The sequence below is a fragment of the Lichtheimia ornata genome, assembly GCF_029851405.1.
Source record: "Lichtheimia ornata isolate CBS 291.66 chromosome Unknown scaffold00003, whole genome shotgun sequence".
NCBI lineage: Eukaryota > Fungi > Mucoromycota > Mucoromycetes > Mucorales > Lichtheimiaceae > Lichtheimia > Lichtheimia ornata.
The window spans coordinates 786,809-807,518 of NW_026695323.1; the positions used below are offsets into that span (position 1 = coordinate 786,809).

At 44.1% G+C, this 20,710-nt stretch overlaps 6 protein-coding genes across 6 annotated transcripts; 3 read left to right on the top strand and 3 right to left on the bottom strand.

Annotated features, from left to right (window-relative positions):
* Window positions 1-270: 270 nt before the first annotated feature.
* O0I10_001278 (uncharacterized protein) lies at window positions 271-1,304 on the top strand (the record flags this gene model as incomplete). The annotated part of the gene is made up of 6 exons (XM_058481375.1): window positions 271-359; window positions 425-535; window positions 629-718; window positions 793-917; window positions 985-1,179; window positions 1,240-1,304. The coding sequence occupies 6 exons, from the start codon at window positions 271-273 to the stop codon at window positions 1,302-1,304; spliced, it is 675 nt and encodes a 224-aa protein (XP_058348013.1).
* Window positions 1,305-1,682: 378 nt separating this feature from the next.
* Window positions 1,683-3,156, bottom strand: O0I10_001279 (uncharacterized protein; the record flags this gene model as incomplete). The annotated part of the gene is made up of 3 exons (XM_058481376.1): window positions 1,683-2,062; window positions 2,104-2,207; window positions 3,059-3,156. 3 exons carry the CDS (start codon window positions 3,154-3,156, stop codon window positions 1,683-1,685), a joined length of 582 nt encoding a protein of 193 aa, XP_058348014.1.
* Window positions 3,157-7,410: 4,254 nt separating this feature from the next.
* Window positions 7,411-11,345, bottom strand: O0I10_001280 (uncharacterized protein; the record flags this gene model as incomplete). Its single annotated transcript, XM_058481377.1, has 6 exons — window positions 7,411-8,797; window positions 8,857-9,523; window positions 9,592-10,075; window positions 10,131-10,604; window positions 10,684-10,951; window positions 11,017-11,345. 6 exons carry the CDS (start codon window positions 11,343-11,345, stop codon window positions 7,411-7,413), a joined length of 3,609 nt encoding a protein of 1,202 aa, XP_058348015.1.
* A 712-nt stretch (window positions 11,346-12,057) lies between these two features.
* On the bottom strand, window positions 12,058-12,375 carry O0I10_001281 (uncharacterized protein; the record flags this gene model as incomplete). Its single annotated transcript, XM_058481378.1, has 1 exon — window positions 12,058-12,375. One exon carries the CDS (start codon window positions 12,373-12,375, stop codon window positions 12,058-12,060), a length of 318 nt encoding a protein of 105 aa, XP_058348016.1.
* Window positions 12,376-14,249: 1,874 nt separating this feature from the next.
* On the top strand, window positions 14,250-17,419 carry O0I10_001282 (uncharacterized protein; the record flags this gene model as incomplete). The annotated part of the gene is made up of 5 exons (XM_058481379.1): window positions 14,250-14,411; window positions 14,475-14,598; window positions 14,661-14,901; window positions 14,975-15,639; window positions 15,696-17,419. The coding sequence occupies 5 exons, from the start codon at window positions 14,250-14,252 to the stop codon at window positions 17,417-17,419; spliced, it is 2,916 nt and encodes a 971-aa protein (XP_058348017.1).
* A 675-nt stretch (window positions 17,420-18,094) lies between these two features.
* Window positions 18,095-19,910, top strand: O0I10_001283 (uncharacterized protein; the record flags this gene model as incomplete). The annotated part of the gene is made up of 2 exons (XM_058481380.1): window positions 18,095-18,166; window positions 18,222-19,910. The coding sequence occupies 2 exons, from the start codon at window positions 18,095-18,097 to the stop codon at window positions 19,908-19,910; spliced, it is 1,761 nt and encodes a 586-aa protein (XP_058348018.1).
* Between the last annotated feature and the right edge of the window lie 800 nt (window positions 19,911-20,710).

The window sequence follows — 20,710 nt, forward strand, 5'->3', positions numbered from 1 at the left end:
TTGCTGCTGCCAAGCTGCCATGGATACCGTTGATTAATTAACGTTTCTTGGCAACCATTCTCTAATCCATAGCTACGAGCTTACACTACCATGATGATGACGTTCTTGTAAGTGTATATGTGTGTTGGTGATAGATAATGGAGGGAGACCTAGTGTATTGTATTCGATCTTGCCACTGTTATCAGAGCATCGGGACAGCTGCATTTCTTTCCTATTTCACCACACCCAACATACCTCCCATACGACCCTACACATATTCCCGGAATCCCAATGGACACAAAGCTCGCATCTCGCCTTGATATTCTGGCCGACAATACCCTTGCTACCGTCTACGAACGTAATCGATTACGAGATCTCAAGTAAAGTCAATGTTGGGTTCTTCTTTCCTGTTTGCCAAGACCCTCATTCTTACTTTTTCGCCCAGGTTAAATTACGACAAGTACGAGACGCAGATACAGAAAAAGTTGACGCAATTGCGAGATGGGCTCAAGACTTTGGAAGAACAGCTTGCTGCAGAAGAAGAAGCTGGTGTTGCGTGAGTTGACACTATACCCACATGGCACATAATTCTCCTCCCACTTTTGTGTACATGCATATCACAGTAAACTAATGTGCCACTCTATTTTAGGGATACCAAGACCGACGAAGATAAGCTAGTGGAGCTTCAAGTCAAAGTAGACAAGCTGGATGCCTTGATGGGAGATGCTGATCAAGCGAGGTAAAGCAAGGACACGATGATGATGATGATGATGATGAAGTGGATGGGGGAATTCATAGCATTGGTTATGGTAGGGAGGCGTTATTTGGCAACAAACGAGGCAAAAGTGTTCGTTTCTCACCAGCAAATCAAATGGAGGTGGATCCTAGTGATTTGGAAAATGGACAAATATTACAATTGCAACAAAGGATCATTGAAGGTAGAGTCAAAGTGGGAGTGGGGAGGAAAAAGGCGAGCATGAACAATAGAACTCACGCGATCATTAGACCAAGATACAAACTTGGATCATTTGTCAGACGCCATTCGAAGGCAGCGGGAGCTGGGTCTCTTGATCGGCGACGAATTGGATACACATGCACAGCTGATTGATGAAACACATGAAATGGTGGATCGCACTGATGCAAGATTGCAGAAAGCAAGGAAAAAGCTCAACTATGTTGGACGCAAAGTCAAGGATAATCGTAAGTTGGATAATGACAAGTGGGTTGGTCTCTTTATTTGGCTAACGACGTTGTTTATAGGCTCCATATGTATTGTCATTGTTCTCATATTTGTGTTCTTTGTCCTGCTCGCATTGTTCCGATAAGACATGGTAAAAGAGAGGTTTAGAAATAAAGCAGCAGTATCGATGCTACACTTTTGTTGCGCCCAAAGGAAATGTGTTACGTGTTGACAACCGGCGTGTGGCGTTTGGGTAATCAAACCTTGTGAAAGAGAGACTTTTTTTTTCCAAAACAAATCATGATGAAAGTGGCGGGAAAATCAAACACGAAACATGATACACCGCAATCCCTTGACAACCTAAAAAGCAATTGAAACTTTGGTTTTGTCACGCGTGACCTGTGAATGAAGGTAAAAAATTGCAATATTAAAAGCACCAGCTGAGAAAACAGCATCATGCTGACATGGTACACATAATTAAAAAAGGACAAAAACAAGGAAAGCAGAACACAGAAATAAAATCTCAATACATGGTCATCTCAAATGAAGGTGACCAGGGGAGGAGTGGAGAAGAAGGGGTGGATGAAGAAGAGGTGGTACTACTAGCACTGCTGCTACTGCTGATGCTGCTACTTGCAAAGCTATCTCTCCGGGAGAAAAAGCGTGAATCGGTGCGTGATGATGGTATAGGTAGCTTTGACCAGTAGTTTGAAAAAGGCATATCGTGGATATAGGTGCACCGAATACCATAAGGGCATGCTCCTTCAAAATGATAGGCGCGACAAATTTCAGTCTTGTATCGTGAGTGTCGTGGTGCATTGCGTAGCTCTGTGGACCCATGGGCGTATCGACATTTTTTACCGTATCTGGATGTATCCAAGTGGTTGATCAGCGTGGGCGATCCTGTTTTATGTCTAAATCATCGTTTACGTGCCTGCAGTAACCGAGCTCGGTCCAATTACGGCAATACTCGGTCTTGTATAAAAGGACCTGCTTAGTCGGTGGTGACTGATGAAGCATCATGCCAACAATAACTGTCAAGTTACAACTAATAAAAAAAGGAATGAAGCAAAAAGAAAACAAAGGTCGAGGAAAAAGGTGATAGCTGTTTATATATCCTCTCAGCTGCCTCCAAACGGGAAACAGCGATATATCACGTATCCCCCACCAACCCCTGAAGGGTGGCAAATTGCGTTTCGAAATGAAAACATGTCAGAGACAAGTTCAGAAAACAATGACAACCCGCACATCCACCCGTTGGAGACATCGTTTCAAAGCATATATACTTTACAGTAAAAGAGCTTATGTTTCAGCATGGTGACTCAAGCATCCCATTATTACTATAATCAACAACATAACATTGAAATCTTTTATCCATCACATGAAAGAAAAGAAGCGGTATTTTTGCATAATGAAATGATAATACATGCTTTGTTTTGCATTGCTTTTTATGGGTGTTTGGAAAGAGATGATTTTCTTCTATCGTTTTGGACTACATTTGCAAAAGAGAGAATCGATACATATACCAAGAGAAAGACCTTGATAGGTCGTCAATTGCTGTCGCCGTTGTTGTTGACGTGTTCGTATTGTTATCATACCACGTGATAGAGCTTGATGAATTGTGATCAATGCTGAAACTGTACAAGATGCGTCAATAGATTGCCGAAAAAGTCGCCACGCCGCCTTGTTTATCTTGATGAAATCTGAAAAGTCGTTGTGAGTCGTAACGCTGATTAGTGCTAGAAAATGTTGTCGTCTATAGGTGTAGTAGTAGGCACGTTGAGGGATCGAGTATGGGTCGATTACGTTGCACGTGATAGTTGACCGCTGTCTCCAGCATAGTTGCAAGCCAATGAGCCAGGTCGCCATAGTGAGCTGAACATGTTGTCATGAGCTTACTGAAAATGACCAAAACCAACCAAGGATAGCTGCACCACGTGCTGTCGTCTTCTCAACCACGATATCGCACAATGCCATAGGTCCTCGAGTGGGCTCATGATGGAAACCAGTGACCGCTTCTCCAGCATACTACTTGCTATTACCCTTCATGTTGGACAAACCTTGCTAACTAGGCGAGATGTTAGTGGATCATTGTATGTCATATCGCATGTTTTGTTCCAATCACTTACAAAATCCTGTTGGCATGGAAACGGCTATAAACCTACAATAGCCGAAAAACCGAAAAACCACCAAGAGCCCTCTTGACCAATAGCAGTAGGAAATAGCCATACGTGCATGACGTTGCTCCTTGGCCTTCGTGGCATGACAATCCCATTGTTCGATGTTTACCTTAGATACAACTTTTGAAAGCAATCACTTGTCAGCATCCAGTATATCAAAATTCAAAGCACATGCATACCTGTTGTTCTTGAAAAGCAACTCATGCCTCTTGCAGGGCATACCATTCATCAAGTTAGTCTTTCGTATATCATTCTTGGGATTGTTGCCTATGCATATGTAAAACCATCCTTGGACCACCATGACTTGAAGATGCCGTGCAATAGTAGTAGTGATGTCAAACGTGCCTTGTCAAAGTCTTGAATACAATATCCTACCCTCGATTGGCCTGAGGAAAGTCTCAAGTTAGCATTGTGGAATCATATTACTAAAGGTATAGCACTGGATACATACCATCATAGAAACAACCGCCTTAGCCACCTAACCATGGAACCCGCTTGAATAGATCATAGTGGTTCATGGGGAACTTAGAAGCCTTGGATCGCCTTCACCAAACCTGGCATACAGCAGCTTCGATATTGACTTGGATACTGCAATAAAATCTCGCATGGATCGCTCGAGTCGCTTCATACATAGCTTTCAACTAGTCCCGAGAAAAATCCGCATGGGCCATCCATTAACGGGTAAAACGAACTTGATTGGTGTTGTATACTTGCTTTGAACCTGAAACGCCAACCATTGACCTTGAACATACCCTTCACAACCATCGGGACTTGAGAGCGTAACCATTGATTAGAGCCACATGAGCGAGCATACGATCCAAGTTATAACCTTATACGCACCATTCCAAAAGAGGTCCTTAAACGCACCATCCTATGAGGTCCTTGAACGCACCATCCTATGAGGTTCTTGCACGCACCATCCTACAGGTTCTTGAACGCGCCATCCTAAAGATCCTTGAACGCGCCATCCTAAAGATCCTTGAACGCACCATCCTACGAGGTTATTGAACGCACCATCCTACAGGTTCTTGAACGTGCCATCCTACAAGTCCTTGAACGCGCCATCCTATGAGGTTCTTGAACGCGCCATCCTACAAGTCCTTGAACGCGCCATCCTACAAGTCCTTGAACGCACCATCCTATGAGGTTCTTGAACGCGCCATCCTACGAGTCCTTGAACGCACCATCCTACAAGTCCTTGAACGCACCATCCTATGAGGTTCTTGAACACCATCCTAACAGGTTCTTGAACGGGCCACCCAAAAATACTTGCACGCGCCATCCCAAAGGCAAAGTTCTTGAGCACACCATCCCTAAGGGGTACTTGAGCACGCCATCCTAAAGGTTCATGAGCGCACCAAAAGTTTCTTGAATGCACCACCTAAAGGTTCTTGAGCGCACCAATCCTGAATGCATCACCCAAAGTAAGATTCTTGAGTACACCATCCTAAAGGTTCACGAGAGCATCACCAAAGGATCTTGAATGCACCACCAAAAGGATCTTGAACGCACCATCCTAAAGGATTTTTGATGCATCACCAAAAGGATCTTGAACGCACCATCCCAAAGGCTCTTGAACCCATCACCAATGATTCTTGAATGCACTGTCCCAATGGTAGATCTTGAACGCACCATCCCAAAGGTTCTTGAATGCACCAATCCAAGGTTTGCACGATCTACCCATGATTCACGCATCTTGTGGATGATCATGATACATGACTTGAACGAGCCAACATGACATACAAGGGATCACCTAGGGTGCGTACATTCCATCAACAGCCTTGTACTTTATCACCCCATGCTTGGATCGTGCTTGAACACAGCATCAGTGATACATTGACCACACTGCCTCGGTTGATCAGTCTGGAACCATGCCATATCCTTTCTCTTATAGCAACGTGGATAGATGGCACATAAGCGGGGCAACATTTAGCCTTGTGATTTGAAGCATGTTTAGACCAAAGCCATACAGGGCGACATTCGTATCAGATGGCATGTGCAGGCAAATGATGACTCGATCAAAGCAGGTTTTCAATACACATCCTGACCATGGAGAGGGCCATTAATTGGAACATGCAAGTCATAGGCGCAACTGCCATTGCATAGTAATACATAATAGTGTACATCCATCCATAGCTTGCATTTCGAATACAGCCGATCATGGAGCTTGACAAGACTCTTCAGCACAGCTCAAAGGGTGAACCCGTCCAAATGAAAATAAGAGCATCGTTACATATGCATAGATGATACGTTGGAACACACCGCGAGCAAATGACTGATACGTATGCAACCATAACCAGAGACTCACTATCAACTGGGGTGCATAGGTGTGCGTGTAGCAGACATGAAATACAAGTAGCAACAGAGCCTCTTCATACCCAAATAACCATTGGAATAAAGGTTCAAGGGGTTTTAACAATGAAGGAAGTGATAGAGAGAAGGATCAAACCACCATCAAGATTCCTTGAAGACCACGATCAAAACTTGAGGACGTGGTATCTTGAAAGTGCGCGAAGATGTGAAATAATACATAAGCAGGGTCGATATGTGAAAGATGTCAATGTTGCTTCAAGGGATATTAGGTTGCATAAAGCTGTGTTCTTTCAAAGGGGATGGCGCAATTATGATAATGCATGAATGTATCTCGCAACCACCATGTCCACCGGATTGCTCAGATCCACAAAGGAGACATTCGAAAGTCATCTGCTAGACGCTTGCGCCAGGAAGATTGTATTGCAACATTCAAAAGTGATACTATGATCACCCGAAAGCCAAAGAAACTGCCCCTTCAAGATCATGATTCGAAAGCGATAACGTCAACGGGCAACCACTGGACGTTGAATCGGAAAATACTGAAAAAGATTTCACTTGCATATGGTCGAAAGACTGATGATGATAGCTCTCAAGATTGTAGTCGTGTAACAGGTTGATTAAACTCCAAAGACGTTGGCCGCATGATTAACGTCAACTCATAAATCGCTGTAACCGGAACATTGATTGCAAAACAGAAAGTAGAATATCACTGATCATCCGAGAATAGGCCCAAAAGAAAATACATGCGGCCTTCCCAACAATGTCTCAAGAGTATGCAGGGTTTGCACAAAGATGCGTTGCCTCAAAAGGCAGATTCCCTCAAAGCGTATAGAAAATAGAACCACCCAGAATAAAGGAAAGCAATTCACTCCTCATTACTATAATAACAAAGAGATTGATGAGCAAATGTGCTTTTTCCATGATGTACAAGTATAGATGATACATACCTTAACCACTGACATACACCAAGGCGATGAAAAGGAAAGCCTCACAGGGTGGACACAATTGACTTGGGAAAATAACACTTGCAAGAAGTTTGACTATCAAGCCCACAAAGCCATTTCGCTAACGCAGCCCCGATGGTAAAAGTTCATCTTCCATTGAGTAGAGACAATAGGGTAATAAGGGTAAAGGTAGCGGTATCATCGAAAGACATCAAGTTGGATTGAAATTGGAGACATGAAAACGGAAAAGAAGCACGGGTGACGAAAATTTTTCATCGATGGGAGAGGGCTCCTTTATATAATTTTCTTGGCAGCTCATGATTGGTTTCGTTTCCCGAAAACCCCCGATGGATTATTCCCTATTTGGAATGGAAGTGTGACCCAATGACATAACCCATTTTTGATCAAGTGGGCGACCTGGCGACCTGATGGATACATGGCGCATTGGCGATATCACCTGAGACAACATTGCAGCACAGTCCAAAAGCTCGTGTGATGCACCATCACCCAATAAGAGAAATTCAGATTGCTGCGCGTACCATTGTGATCGCATAAGGTAATTGTTTTGGTTGCTTCAACGTCACACACGGCTTTGGGAATCATATGGGCTGGTCCTTGAAATGCATTGTTCACTTGATGTAGGTAGAAACCATGGCAACAATGATAAAAATCCCATCGGCGGAATTGGTATTCAAAGCGGGAGTAATACAAAGGATCATGCTGTGTAACAAAGGGCAAAAAATGAATGTGTATTGATGGTCTATGTACATGATGGTGGTGGTCTATTGCTACTTCTACATGTGCTTGGCATTGCTTAACCCCAAACATCCTCATTGTAACGTCCTTGGTCAATCAAGTCTTGCACGAAAGCATCAGCCTCTTCATCAGTGCTGACTTGGCCAAAGCTCTTTGCCATGGTGCAAAAAGTGCGTCGAACATCTCGGCTCATAGTACCGGCACCACAGACATAAATCGAAGCGTTGGCTTGGATCAACTTCCATACTTGAATGGCATTCTCAAGCAGTTGGTGCTGGACATACTTGATAGGTTGACCTTGACGTGAAAAGGCGACATGCAAACCTTTGAGAACACCACTGTTGACGTATTCTTGCATTTCATCAGCATAAATGTAATCTTGATCTTGACGACGGCAACCAAAGAAGAGAACACAATCACCAACATTGCCATCACCCTTGGTATGTTGGAAGTACCGTTCTTGCAAAAAGCCACGGAAAGGAGAGACACCTGTACCAGCAGCGATCATAATGATGGGAGTAGCAGGATCGGTAGGCAAGCTAAACGTACTCTTGGATGACTTTAGAGCCGCACGTAAAGTGACAGATTCATGGCTACGAGCCAAGTAGGATGAAGCCAAACCATAGTATTCACGACCATCCTTGAGCTTATCATGGACAACACCAATAGTCAAATGAGCTTGTTGAGGATGAGACAAAGGCGATGAAGCAATCGAGTAGCGACGAGGTTGCATAACACCCACAGCTGCCAAGAATTGACCAAGGTCCAATCGCTTCACTTGAGGATAATGCTTCTGAAGATCAAGAATGGTGCGATGTTTCTCGATAAAGGATGCATATTCAGGGCTGTCGGGCATAATAAGCTTGCGGAATGCTTCAGCTGTTTCGGCCGATGTGCTGCTCAATTGCTCAGCAAAGATGGATAACATGGTACGTGTGGGTGGCGATGAGAGATCAGCATAGTAGGTGAGAGCATTGCGGATACTGCATGGACCTTGAATCGAGGCTGCAAGCGAACGAGGCGATACGTTGCCAAGGGATTCATGATCGATCTCGAAAACTGAATCCAAGACCCATCCAAAATTGACACCAATGGCTTCAACAATCTCGGGATCATTCTCAGGGAACACTTCAAGATGATCACCAGCCATATACAATTGACCATCCTTGCAAAGAGGCTTGAGTGCTGAAATATCAAGTTCAATGTGACGAGTGCTTCGGTCAGAGGTAGGTTGCTGCAATTCCCGGTTGCGAAGAATCTCCACATTGTAGCTGCCGTTGCGGTTGATAGCACCTTGTTTCCACTTATCCTCATCCATAGGGCTGATGAAGTTGACATTGACGTTTGGCGTATCCATGCCACGGCTTGCTGATGGTACCACAGATTGATTCTCGGCAAGTGAAAGACCAAAGCTGCTCAATGCGTGTACCCAAAAGTGTGCAGACCTAAACAACGAGGCAATGTTAATCATAAGGATAGAAGAAAGAATATCCAATAAACGTACCATTCATTAAAGTCGGCATCCATATCCTTGTCTGCATTGCCTTCGCCACATCCAAAGAAGCGCTCAGCACCAAATTGCTCAAGAGTCTCATTGACCTTGCGAGGGAAAGCTTGATATGTACGCCAATTCTTGTTACCCACACCAAAGACAGCAAATTGCAATGACTTGAGAAGTGTCTCATGGCCTTCTTCCTTGAGCTTCTCGGTGATAAAGTTGCTGAAACGTTCAGCTGAATCAGGGGGTTGGCCATTGTAGGTTGCTGTACAAATAACGACAAGTTCTTGAGGACCCGATTCCTTGGGCTGATACTTGCCAGCATCAAGTACATTCCATTTGTCCATCTCGCATAGCGTTACTTGCTTGAAACCAAAGGAGCGAGCTTGAGATGCAAGTACGGATGCATAGTCTTGAGCAGTGCCTGTTTGTGTACCATACAAGAAGGTGACAGCTGGAAGCTCAGCAGCAGGACGTGCAGCCACTTGTTCGGCAATCGATTCAAAATGGGGAATGGTGGCTTTGGGCTTGTCAGCTTCATCACTTTCGGCAGCCTTGGGAGGAATAGGAGTGGCATTGGGCTCAGGCATATCGGTACGTGGTTGAATATTGACAAAGAAATCGGTGGGCTTGGTAGTTGCCATCATTGGATCAAATTCAACATCAGGGCCATCTACAGACACAAAACAATGATTCCATATAAGTACAATGAGCGGATGGGAAGATAATGATGATACATACCATAATGGAACTTGAATCGATGCAAAAGCATGGCCAAAACCACCTTGGCCTCCTGTAGGGCGAATGCCATACCAATGCATGCACGTGGACCAGTACTGAAAGGCAGCCATGAGAAACGGGAACGCTTTTGCTCTTCCTCGGGTGTGAATCGTTCAGGATCATAACGCAAGGGATCAGGATACACGTTGGGGTTGCGATGCATGGCGAACAAGTTGACGGATACAGGAGTATTGGCCTTGACGAGATATCCACCAGGAATGACGCAATCCTTCTTGCAGTATTTGCCAAGTGCACGTACAGGGGGATACTTGCGCAAAGTCTCCTTGAGTACTTGATGAGTATACTTGAGCTCGCTCACTTGCTCGATAGTGGGAATCTTGTCATGGGTGATACCAACATTGGCGATTTCTTGCAACAACTTGGCTTCGACATGAGGGTTACGTGACAACTCGTACAATGTCCAAGCGAGCGTATTGGCCGTTGTCTATGATAGCTCGAATGAGTATCCCATTCCATCCTCGTAGGTTAAATAAACTTACATCATGGCCAGCAATAAGAAAAGTGACAACTTGATAACGAATGTTCTCATCTGAAAGACCAAGCTGATGCTCATCACGTGCGTTCAACATGAATCCCAACAAGTCCTTGTGCATGTCACCAGCTTCAGGGCCACTCTTGCGTTCCTTAATGACTTCATCCACCGTATCATTCATCAACTTGACTGATCGATCAAAATGACGGTTCTGCTCGAGTGGTAGGTGCTTGACGAATGACATTTGTTGTAACCGGGCAACGGCATGCTTCAAACAATAGGCCATGGCATCAATGAAGGGGTGGTTGGGCGTGTCCTTGGAGTCAAGAAGACCAAAATCATAGCCGAAACCGCAACGGCCAATGGTCTCAAATGTCAAGCGTGTTGTCCAATCCAGAATCTCGACCTTTTCTGAAGGATCGTACTGCTCAAGAGTCTTGATGGTTTGCAAGGAAATGACACCCATTTCGTGTAGGTATGCCTATGCATAAATGAAGCGATCAACGTCTCGTCCTTTTAGTTGCATCAACACCACCACACCACCATCACAATGGGTTTACCTTGATAGCACGAGGGCTGAATGCGGGCATGAGCAACTTGTGTGCGAGCTTCCAATCTTCATCGTCAGTGTTGGTTGTGAACAAGCCTTGACCACCGAAAGCCTTGATTTCCTTGAGACCACCCGAGAGCTTTTTGGTGAAATACTCAGACTCCTTGACAAACAACTCAGCAACTGCAGGATCATTGGTGCCGACGATTTCTTCGCCCATCAAATTCATATTGACAACAGGACCATAAGTATCAAACATACGCATCCATCCGAGTGTCCTGTATGCATCATAAAGGTAATAACGATTAGCATGGCATTGGCATTGAAGCACGCTCCAACTTACATGTTGGGTAGTAATTCACGAATGGAACCAACAAATGGATACTTGAATGGACCAGGAATGACTTCTTTGACATGTTCCTTCAAGTCGAGGTAGATCACTTGTTGTTGTCGTACTTGATCAATGCCATCGAGCATTTTACCGGATGCATCTCGCAAAATGATGTCGCCCAATGGGATATTCTTGGCAACACCAAGCTTCTCCATGGCAAGGTTGCGTACAGTATCGATGTTGGCACCCGAACCGAAGTTGATGATTTGGCCGTCCTTCTCAACATCCGTGTTGGATGATTGTAATACGACAATTAATGATGTAGTTGTTTTTTCAGACATGATGTGATAATAAAACACGATCCAGAATTCTCCCAACGCGTTCTTTTTATATAGCTATTTGGTTGACAAGGCAAGGATTGTCCGCTTTCCGAGAAATGGATCGGGCATTGTGAGATGCAGCTGCACTGAGTACCAAATAGGGAGTGCTAGCAGGCATGCAACGGCAAAAGGATTCATGTTTTACATTTTTCCTACGATCATGGTGGATCGGTATGAATTGTCATCCGAAAAAGACAATGGGCAGGTGTTTAGCCGACCATTTACCCGTATAGAGTGGCGTACCAGATTATGTTATCACAATCTAATAAGCATGTTTTGACTATTTAAAGCGCCGTAAATCTATTCTTATCCAATCTCCTGCCACATTGAGTTGCTGACCCTGGATTTTGCTGCTTTGTCAACCGAAACTCACACAACCCAAGACTATGGAAAGCCAACTTTTGTGTTCTGTTGCTATTGTGGCGCCTCGATCACTCCACGTGGGTGGCACTGTGTTATGCACAACGTCCTTTGTACGACTTTTAGAATCCATGCAAGCTATCCCAAGAGATGTCAAAGATGTCAATGATGAATGTATGAATTCGACTTTATTACTTTTACAGTCGACGATATGCAATTGGGGTTGGAGGTGTATACTCGGTTACAAATGGCATTAGACAAGCATGATGGGGGAGTGGTTATAAACTTTGAAAAAAGACAAGTACGCGTCCATTTAAGCACCATCGGTTCCTCCTTCTGTCTCGTTGCCGGTAACTTCTTCTGGCTCATTCTCATTCTCATTCTTCTCGTGCTCGTCGCCGGTAACTTCTTCTGGCTCATTCTCATTCTCATCATAGCCTGGTGCGTTCTCATTCAGCACCTTCTTGTGACCAGGAATAGGAACGCCAGCAGGTGTTGTATCAATGGATGACGTATTCATCGAGGAAGACTTGTAAACGGTTCTCTTTTCAACTCCTCGGATGGGAGCAGCTTGCACGGAAACAGCAAGTGCCATCAAAGCAGCCAAAGTCAAAGTAGCGAAGCGGGTCATAGTGTAGAATTGAATGTAGTAGTGATGATGAGAATAAAGATCAAAGCCAAAAGGTTCCTCTTTTTATATTCTTTGCTACGTGGTCTCCTTTTACGAATGCCATATCGATAGAGGGATGATTGACAGCCAATTTTGATCTCCACTTTGCATAATTCGAAGATCCACATTGCTCCGTATGCAATCCACGGTTTATCAAGTGCAAGTATACCACGCATATAGTAGTAGAGTAACGTAGCCCCTGCTGCCATGTATATACTTGTACAGTAAATTTTGATGTATGCACACAGGAAGCTCCTGAGAAAAGAAATTTCCTTCAAATGTCGGTCTCGGACAATATGTGCAGCAACCATAAGCATCAGCAATCGGCATCATCCGCTTACTGAATCATTTTTAAGAACATCATGTGTATGTGTGTATGTATCACGTTGCTGTGTCAATCAATTTGCTTTATATTTGGCTCACACCCATGGTCCCAATTACAAGGTCATACATTATTGACACCCGCACACACACAAGCACGACATGTGCAGTGATGGGTTGTGCAGCCTTGATGGCATTGTAAACCATGGAAAGACTAGTTGCTGCAACATGCTGCAGCTCCTTTTCTCTAGTACTGGGATGGCGTAAAAGCTTTGTACATGGTAGAGGTGAAGAAAACTTTGAGAGTATACTGTATATGCAAATGCATATGACCGCTATGGACAAGTCGCTACTTTGAACAGCCCCTTTTGAGGGGCGCATGTAGTAATGGTAAGAGCGATAGCGTATGTACACCGTTCGTATCAACATGGCGGAAGGCAAAACTTTATGCAAAGCGATTTTACGCCTTAGGGTGAAAAAAAGGAGCAGGAAAGATAATGACTGGAGGAGGTATACACATATCATCTTGTTGCTCACTCAAGCAAAGGTTCAGGTGTCGATTCATGCAAAGAAAATGAGGATGGTTTGGTAAACAATCTACTACATCCATCACACCACCTTCCACATTGGGTCAGGTTGGTCGGTGCGTGCTTGAATACATATCGCTAACATGCGCACACATTATGCATCAGCACTCTGCTAGTACTGTAATGTTGGTAAACAATCTCTTTAACTCGACGCTACTTTCAAGTGAAGGGAAAAAAGGCGAGGCCCCCTGCGTGATGCACCCAAAAGCCCATTTTCTCTCTTTCTATTGCTTTCTCTCTCTTTGATGATGATGGTGATGTATTTTTGTTTTGATTGTTGATGCAGCGAGCAAACACCTTTATTTACGTCAACAGACACATCCAAGCTGATTCGTCCAAACTCGGAGCGAAAGTGATCTTCAAAAAGTATAAGCAACCGGATCGTCCCTGGAAAGAGGAATTCGATGGTGCATAAGAAAAAGTACCCTTTTTTCCTTCTCTCTTATTAAGACACTCAACTAACATAGACACATGGATTCTGCATTTAGTCACAAAAGCAAAGTATTGAATGATGGTTTAATATGCACGACCGCGCGGACCAACAATCCAAATGACACTAGCAACACGTTACTCAGATACCATAACAATTAGCCTATGGTGGTACCAAGCAACATGTACCTCGCTGTATTATCATGCCCCACACACCAATAGAGATTTTTGATATAGAAGACTTTATGAAAGTAATCGTTTATAAGATGTATCAAGGATATGGTGTAAGAACGGTATAAGGATGTGTAACAATGAATGATGGTGATGGGCTTGCCAAGAGAAAAGCGTGTCGAATTGACTTTTATGCTTCAGTGGAAGGTGCAATTTAGATAACCAACCAATATGGGAGGGGTTAGAGTGGGTTAACTTTTTTCTTCTCTCTCTCTCACTTCTCTTTTCTTTTACCACACGAGTGCATCTCGGCCAACCACCATCAACATGTCGACTTCATCTTGGGAGTCTTATTTGACACCTCAAGAACAACAATTCTTCAACAAATGCTTTCGTGCTGCAAGTCGTAGTCAATCGGGTCTAGTCACTGGTCCAGAAGCTGTACGCTTCTTTGCAACTTCGGGTGTTCCCAACCAAATCCTTTCTGATGTAAGCTTGCAAGTGGTTCAATGTTGATAGCGTGCTCATCTCGTGTTGTTCATGGGGTGGTAGATTTGGGAGACGGCTGATCGTGACAATCAAGGCTATTTGACACCCGAGACGTTCTCTATTGCGTTAAAGCTTATTGCATGTACTCAGCATGGCAAGGATCCCCAAAACCCCGTATTATCCACTTGTAAGTATACTTGGAGGAGACAACGCGTTCATGGGGCGTATATTCATTATGCGCATACATAGCCGTACCACTACCACAATTTGAAGGATTGGATTCAGAAGCTCCTGCTGCTGCAAGTCCTCATGTTGGTGCTGCTGCTGCTGCTGCTCATGGTCCTGCAATGACAATCACTCCTGAAGAGCGTGAAAAGTACTATTCCATTTTCCGTGTCCACCAACCAGCAGGAGGGTTCTTGGATGGTGAAAGCGCCAAGAATATCTTTATGAAATCAAAGCTACCAAACGAAGCACTGGGCCAAATTTGGTAAGGATGGGATGATGAGGAAGATGAACATAAAGAGGATGGATTGGCTGATAAAGGGAAAACAAATGTATAGGAACCTTGCAGATGTACGTCAAACCGGCAACCTCAATCAAGCAGAATTTGCGATTGCTATGCATTACATTGCAAAGCTTATGGATGGTACAATTTCAACTCTTCCTTCACAATTGCCGCCAAGCGTTTATGCAACCGCAGCCGGTGATAATAATCCTGTGCAACCGATTCAACAACCACAACCACAACAGCCACAGCAACAAGTACCACAACGATCTCAGACAATTGATTCACTTGGCAGCTTGGCATTTTCATCATCAGCGGGTGTTGATCAACAGCCTAATCAACAACAATGGAATATTACACCACAAGAAAAGATCCAGTTTGATGCATTCTTCGATAAGATTGATACCAAAAGGACGGGTTTTGTTCAAGGCACCGATGCTGTGGAATTCTTTACAAACTCCCGTTTGCCTGAAGCAGATCTTGCACAAATTTGGGATTTGGCAGATTCAAGTCAACAAGGTCGACTATCACGTGATCAATTTGCCGTGGCAATGCATTTGATTCATAAACGACTACGTGGAGAACCATTGCCTACTACTTTACCCAATGCACTTGCTTTACCCCAAGGAGCGAGCCCTGCCATGGCACCGGCAGTTGCAGCACACCAAAGCCCTGCAATGGTACACCATCAACCTGCTGTTCAATCACCTCTCGCTACCAGTAAGCCTTTATTTTGTGTTGGGAGATGTCATATCTTTATTAACAACTTGAAATAGATACATCGCCATTTGAGAATCAAGATCTTCTCGGTGATTTTGGTGATAATGAACAACTTACTCAGGATACAAACCAAGTCAATCAGCTACAGAATCAGATGGCAGCACTAAAGACTTCGACTGGACAAGTACAACATCAAAAGATGGATGCTCAGCAAACACTTGAACAACTTGCCAAACAAAAGAAGGAGTTGCAGGCACAATTGGCCCAAGTGCAATTGGCTCATGAGACTGAAGTGAAGGAATTGCAAGAATTACAACAACAAGTAGAAAATGAGCGACCTGGATGGATGCAGGCACAACAAGAACACGACGCTGCTCAACAACAGCTTATTGCAACACAAAACGAGATTGCTCAACTACAACAAACATTGGAAACCAGCCGCACTGAGAGTGAACAACTTAGAAAGCGTGTGCATGAAATTCAAGATGAGACGGCTCAGCTCACGACTCAGCTCAACAATTTACGATCGCAGCTCAAGCAGCAAGATATGATGTTGGATATCAATCGTCGTCAAGTAACAGCATCAGAACAGGATCGTGATCAGGCAAAACGTGACCTTGAAGACTTTAAGGAAGAGCGACAACTTTCAGATGACATGGTTGAAGCAGCAAAGCCAAAACCAAAAGAAAGCGAGGCACAAAAATCACCTCAAGCTGCTGCTGCCAGTTCCCCTGCTACTACTTCAAGCAACCTCTTTGATTTGTTTACAGCAAAGCCAACTGACAAAGATGAGGGTGGAAAGAAGGAAGGATCGTCAAACGACTTTGATGCCATTTTTGGGAATATCCAATCAAGCAAACCAACATCCCCAGCTACACAAAGCAGCCCATTTAGTCCATTTGATCCCGTTGGCTGGGCAACACCACCTGAACCCACCACCACCAGCTCACCACCCAACACAACCACTAATACAACTCGTGCAGCAAGACCAGCTCCTCCTCCACCGCCACCACAAAGTAGACATCACCGAAATACGTCTGATGCGAGCCATACAACAGCATCCACCACCACTTCCATTACAAAGAAACCTCGTGCTCCACCTCCACCTCCACCAACTGCTGCTCAAAAGTCAACTGAAAAGGCTGATAATGAATTCGACTCTGCTTTTATGCCATCTACTACTACAGCCACAACAACATCACCACCACCCGTGGATGATTTTGATGCAGCATTTTCAGGTCAAATGAGCAATGCACAAGTTGTCCAAGCTGGTGGTAACGACTTTGATGGATTCGATGATGCTTTTGCCTCCTTTGATAAAGAAGCGAAACCAAGCGAGACCAAAAAGACCAATACGAGTGATTTGAATTGGGCCAGTAATTTCGGTGGATTTGACTTTGCTGAAGGTGATACAAAGGGTGCAGGCAACAACAACAACAACAAGGAGGATGATTGGGATTCTATCTTTGGAGGATCGAACTCTAAGAATACTTCTGCTGCTGCAGCTGCAACTACGACAACGGCAACCTCTGGCGTAACAGAAAACAAGGCCGACAACAATGAGAAGAACGTGTTCGGATTCGAAGATGCATTTTCTAGTAGTGGCTTTGCACCAGCAGCACCAGCAAAACAGGAGCTAGCATTATCAGGAGACAATAGCAATTTGGATGAGTTGATGAAAATGGGCTTTGAACGTAAACAAGCCAAAGAAGCTTTGGATCGGTATGACCAGGATCTCGTTAAAGCAAGTAACTTTTTGCTAGACCAGAGTAGTAAATAAATGATCAAACAACCCCCCACCCTCCTCCCCTTCTCCACACACACACACACCATCACATAGTCATCCACTTTCAACATAGCATTGATCTTGATTGATTCTTTCTCGCTCTCTCTCTCTCCCGATTTCATTTTCTTTCTTCTCAACCACCCCCTTATTTCCTGATCATCTCCTTTCCTCGTTATCCAAACAGATAAAATATGGAAGAACAACGCGTGCATAAGTTAAAGTTGCGTGCATTATTGTACATTACCAAATTGGTTCATGCTTTCTTTTTTTTTATTGCTATTTACTACCCTTGCATACCCTGCTTCTGTGCGTCCACACGCATTGTTATACAACCGATCCCGCGGTGTAGTTGCATTGGTAACAAGGGACGAGTCAAAGGAGTGTGTGTGGGTTGATGGATAGTTAAGGAGCCCTGAAGTTCTGTTTCGTCGGGTGATTGCATGATAAAAGTGGTTCCCATCGTGCTCCTCACTAAGACATAGTTGGCGATCGCTGTTTTTACCTTTCTATCAAACATGACTCCCTTTCAACCACGCTTTCTTGTTTTTCTTCCTCTTTCTTCCTCCTACTTGTTCATATAAAAGCATTCCATCATACGGAGTGCTTCTCCTCGTTTCATCTCCTCCACTTTCTTTCTCGCACACACATACACGCAAACACAAGCAAACCATGGATCCACAAGCGTCACAGGCTTACACATCCATGATGAAGTTCACCATGGATGGCAGACCTTATATCAAGGTATACATACAAAATGAAACGCTATTCCATATACAAACTAACACCGTTGTAATAGGACATTCATGATTTATTTGGTGCCCTCATGGTGCAAATCAGCATTGGAACGCATCGATATCTATTCCGCAACTACAACAATACATTTACATCCGAGGATGCCATCCAAACTTTGGGCAGCTTGCGTTTCTCACATACTGTACGTGTACCTGATCCAAATGATCCATCACGGCTATTACGCACAACGACGACAACAACGTTTAATATGGCGAGGGATATGGCCAAAGCGCTATGTCAACAATTTGTATGGGCTCGGCTTTTCGAAAATGCTGTTGATCCACAAGCACGTTCTTTCCGTGATCGAGGCATGTGGCAGCTTACACCTAAAGGTGTCTTTTTGGTGCATGATTTCTGTCAACGCACTGAGATTGCTGCCGAGATTACCAAAAAGTTGCATGACACAGCTGGTTTTCAATTGGTGCGTATTGAACGCAATGCTGACGATGATCAAATGGTGCTGAGCAGGCCAACCATGGGTATACTTTTTCGTATCATGCTATCAAGCCTTCCTATGCATGGTGAAAGACGTATCACCAACAACAGCAACATCACCCCAGCTACGAGTGGTACAGGACCCAAGCGTACCGAATCCATGTCATCAACATCCTCTTCAACTTCATCCGGTTCTGGTTTTCATGCCCCTTTTTCCATGTCATCCCAAACATCCTCTGTTGTTAGCGATCGGCTTTTAGATGGCAATTTACTTGCATCTGCCACTTTAGCTGTACGTCGCACAAACAAACATACGGCTGGTGGCAACAATAAGATGCGTCTTTTATTCTCTTCACAAATGTGCTGCGACTGGTTAACAGAGACATGTACATTGGCCAATCGAGATGAGGCAGAGGAGATTGCCAATAGTCTTCTCAAGTATGGGTGGATTGAATTTCAAAATGAATCCAAGCATCAACAAGCTGTCAATGCTTACAAGTCCCAAATGCTACGTGTCACTGCAAATGGAAAGCAAATTGTGCAACAATTCGAGATTGGTGGTATTTGTGTGGAAAGTGATGGCTCTGTATTACTGGAACGCAATGCCATGCGTCAAGGAAGCATTTGTTCAACGACATCGTCAGCGGCTGCTGCTGCTGCTGCTCTCGCCAATCAAGATGCACAACATGGTCGACTCAAGCAAATTCTCGATGATCCACATTTACGCTCTTTGTTCAAGGACTTTTTGAGTGCCAATTTTTGTGAAGAGAATCTCGATTTTTGGATTGATTACACCACCCTACGTCGCAAATGCCGCAACCAAAGCCCTGCCATGCCTTCTCAGAACCAACGTGATCTGCTGGATGATGCATACAGTCTATGGAAGATGTACTTGGCACCACATGCTACCAGCGAACTCAATGTCGACCATACCTTGCGCCAAGAAATGGATCGATTGGTGACCACCATGGAAAGCAAAGGATCCATTGGGCATCACCTTCATAGTAATACGGCTCACCTTCACGCTGCTACCCCATCACAGAGCTTACGTATGATGCTTAAATGGTTTGATCGTGTGGAAGAGCACATTTTACGCCTCATGGCTTCCGATTCAGTACCCAAATTTGTAAAAACTCCAGTATATCAAAAGGCTATTTCATCCAAGGATCTTTACTTGACAGCTGTACCATCCCCTTCACCGGCAGGAGTTGCCACGACAACAAACACCAGCACCAACGCTGAAGGCACCGTTGCATAATGAATGACCGATCCAGTTGGCACACATACACCTTTAAATAACAGCCACATATACATACAATGCGTACGTTTCTACATTGCGCTACCCCATAATCACCACCAGTGTCATTGTTATTACACTAGGCTTCATATCGTGTACCTTAAATAAAAAAGATAGTATTCATCAATTGCTCGCTTCGCTCGTAAATATCGATTTTTCCTGGTGTAGTAGTATTACAACAAGCTTAAATGTTTACGCAACTACGTTACAATCTCGTAGTATCATCTCGATAATGGTAGACGACCACTGTGACATGCTGCACTTGAACACTGAAATACTCTTTGTTTGGATGTAGCTCAGTCAAATCAGCTTGGATCAAGACAGCTGAATCACATAAATAAATGCCTGGAGCAAACGCATCGTTACAATGCAATGGAATATGCAACAGTGCTTATAGGAAGGAAGTGGCTATTAGCTGCCAAGGATGAGCTGTTGCTGAATTGTGTATAAAGCATCATCCATCATCCTTTCAGCCCTACATGATAAGCCTAGTTACACAAACACGCCCCGCTGCATCTTTCTCTCTATCAGGGACAAGCTACTTCCAATGAACAAAGACCACCCTTCATATAGCATCACGCTTACAGCATATGTAAAACATAAAGGTGCATGTATCTCTAAACTTTACAATCAAACGTGGGCTCTTTAATGGCATAGATCAACGTGATCGTCGGGGTCAAAGGAATCTTGTGTCAAAGTATGAAGTTCATCGTGGCCAATCCCAGATTTCGCAATGTCGCTACCAGCCAAACTGGATCGTG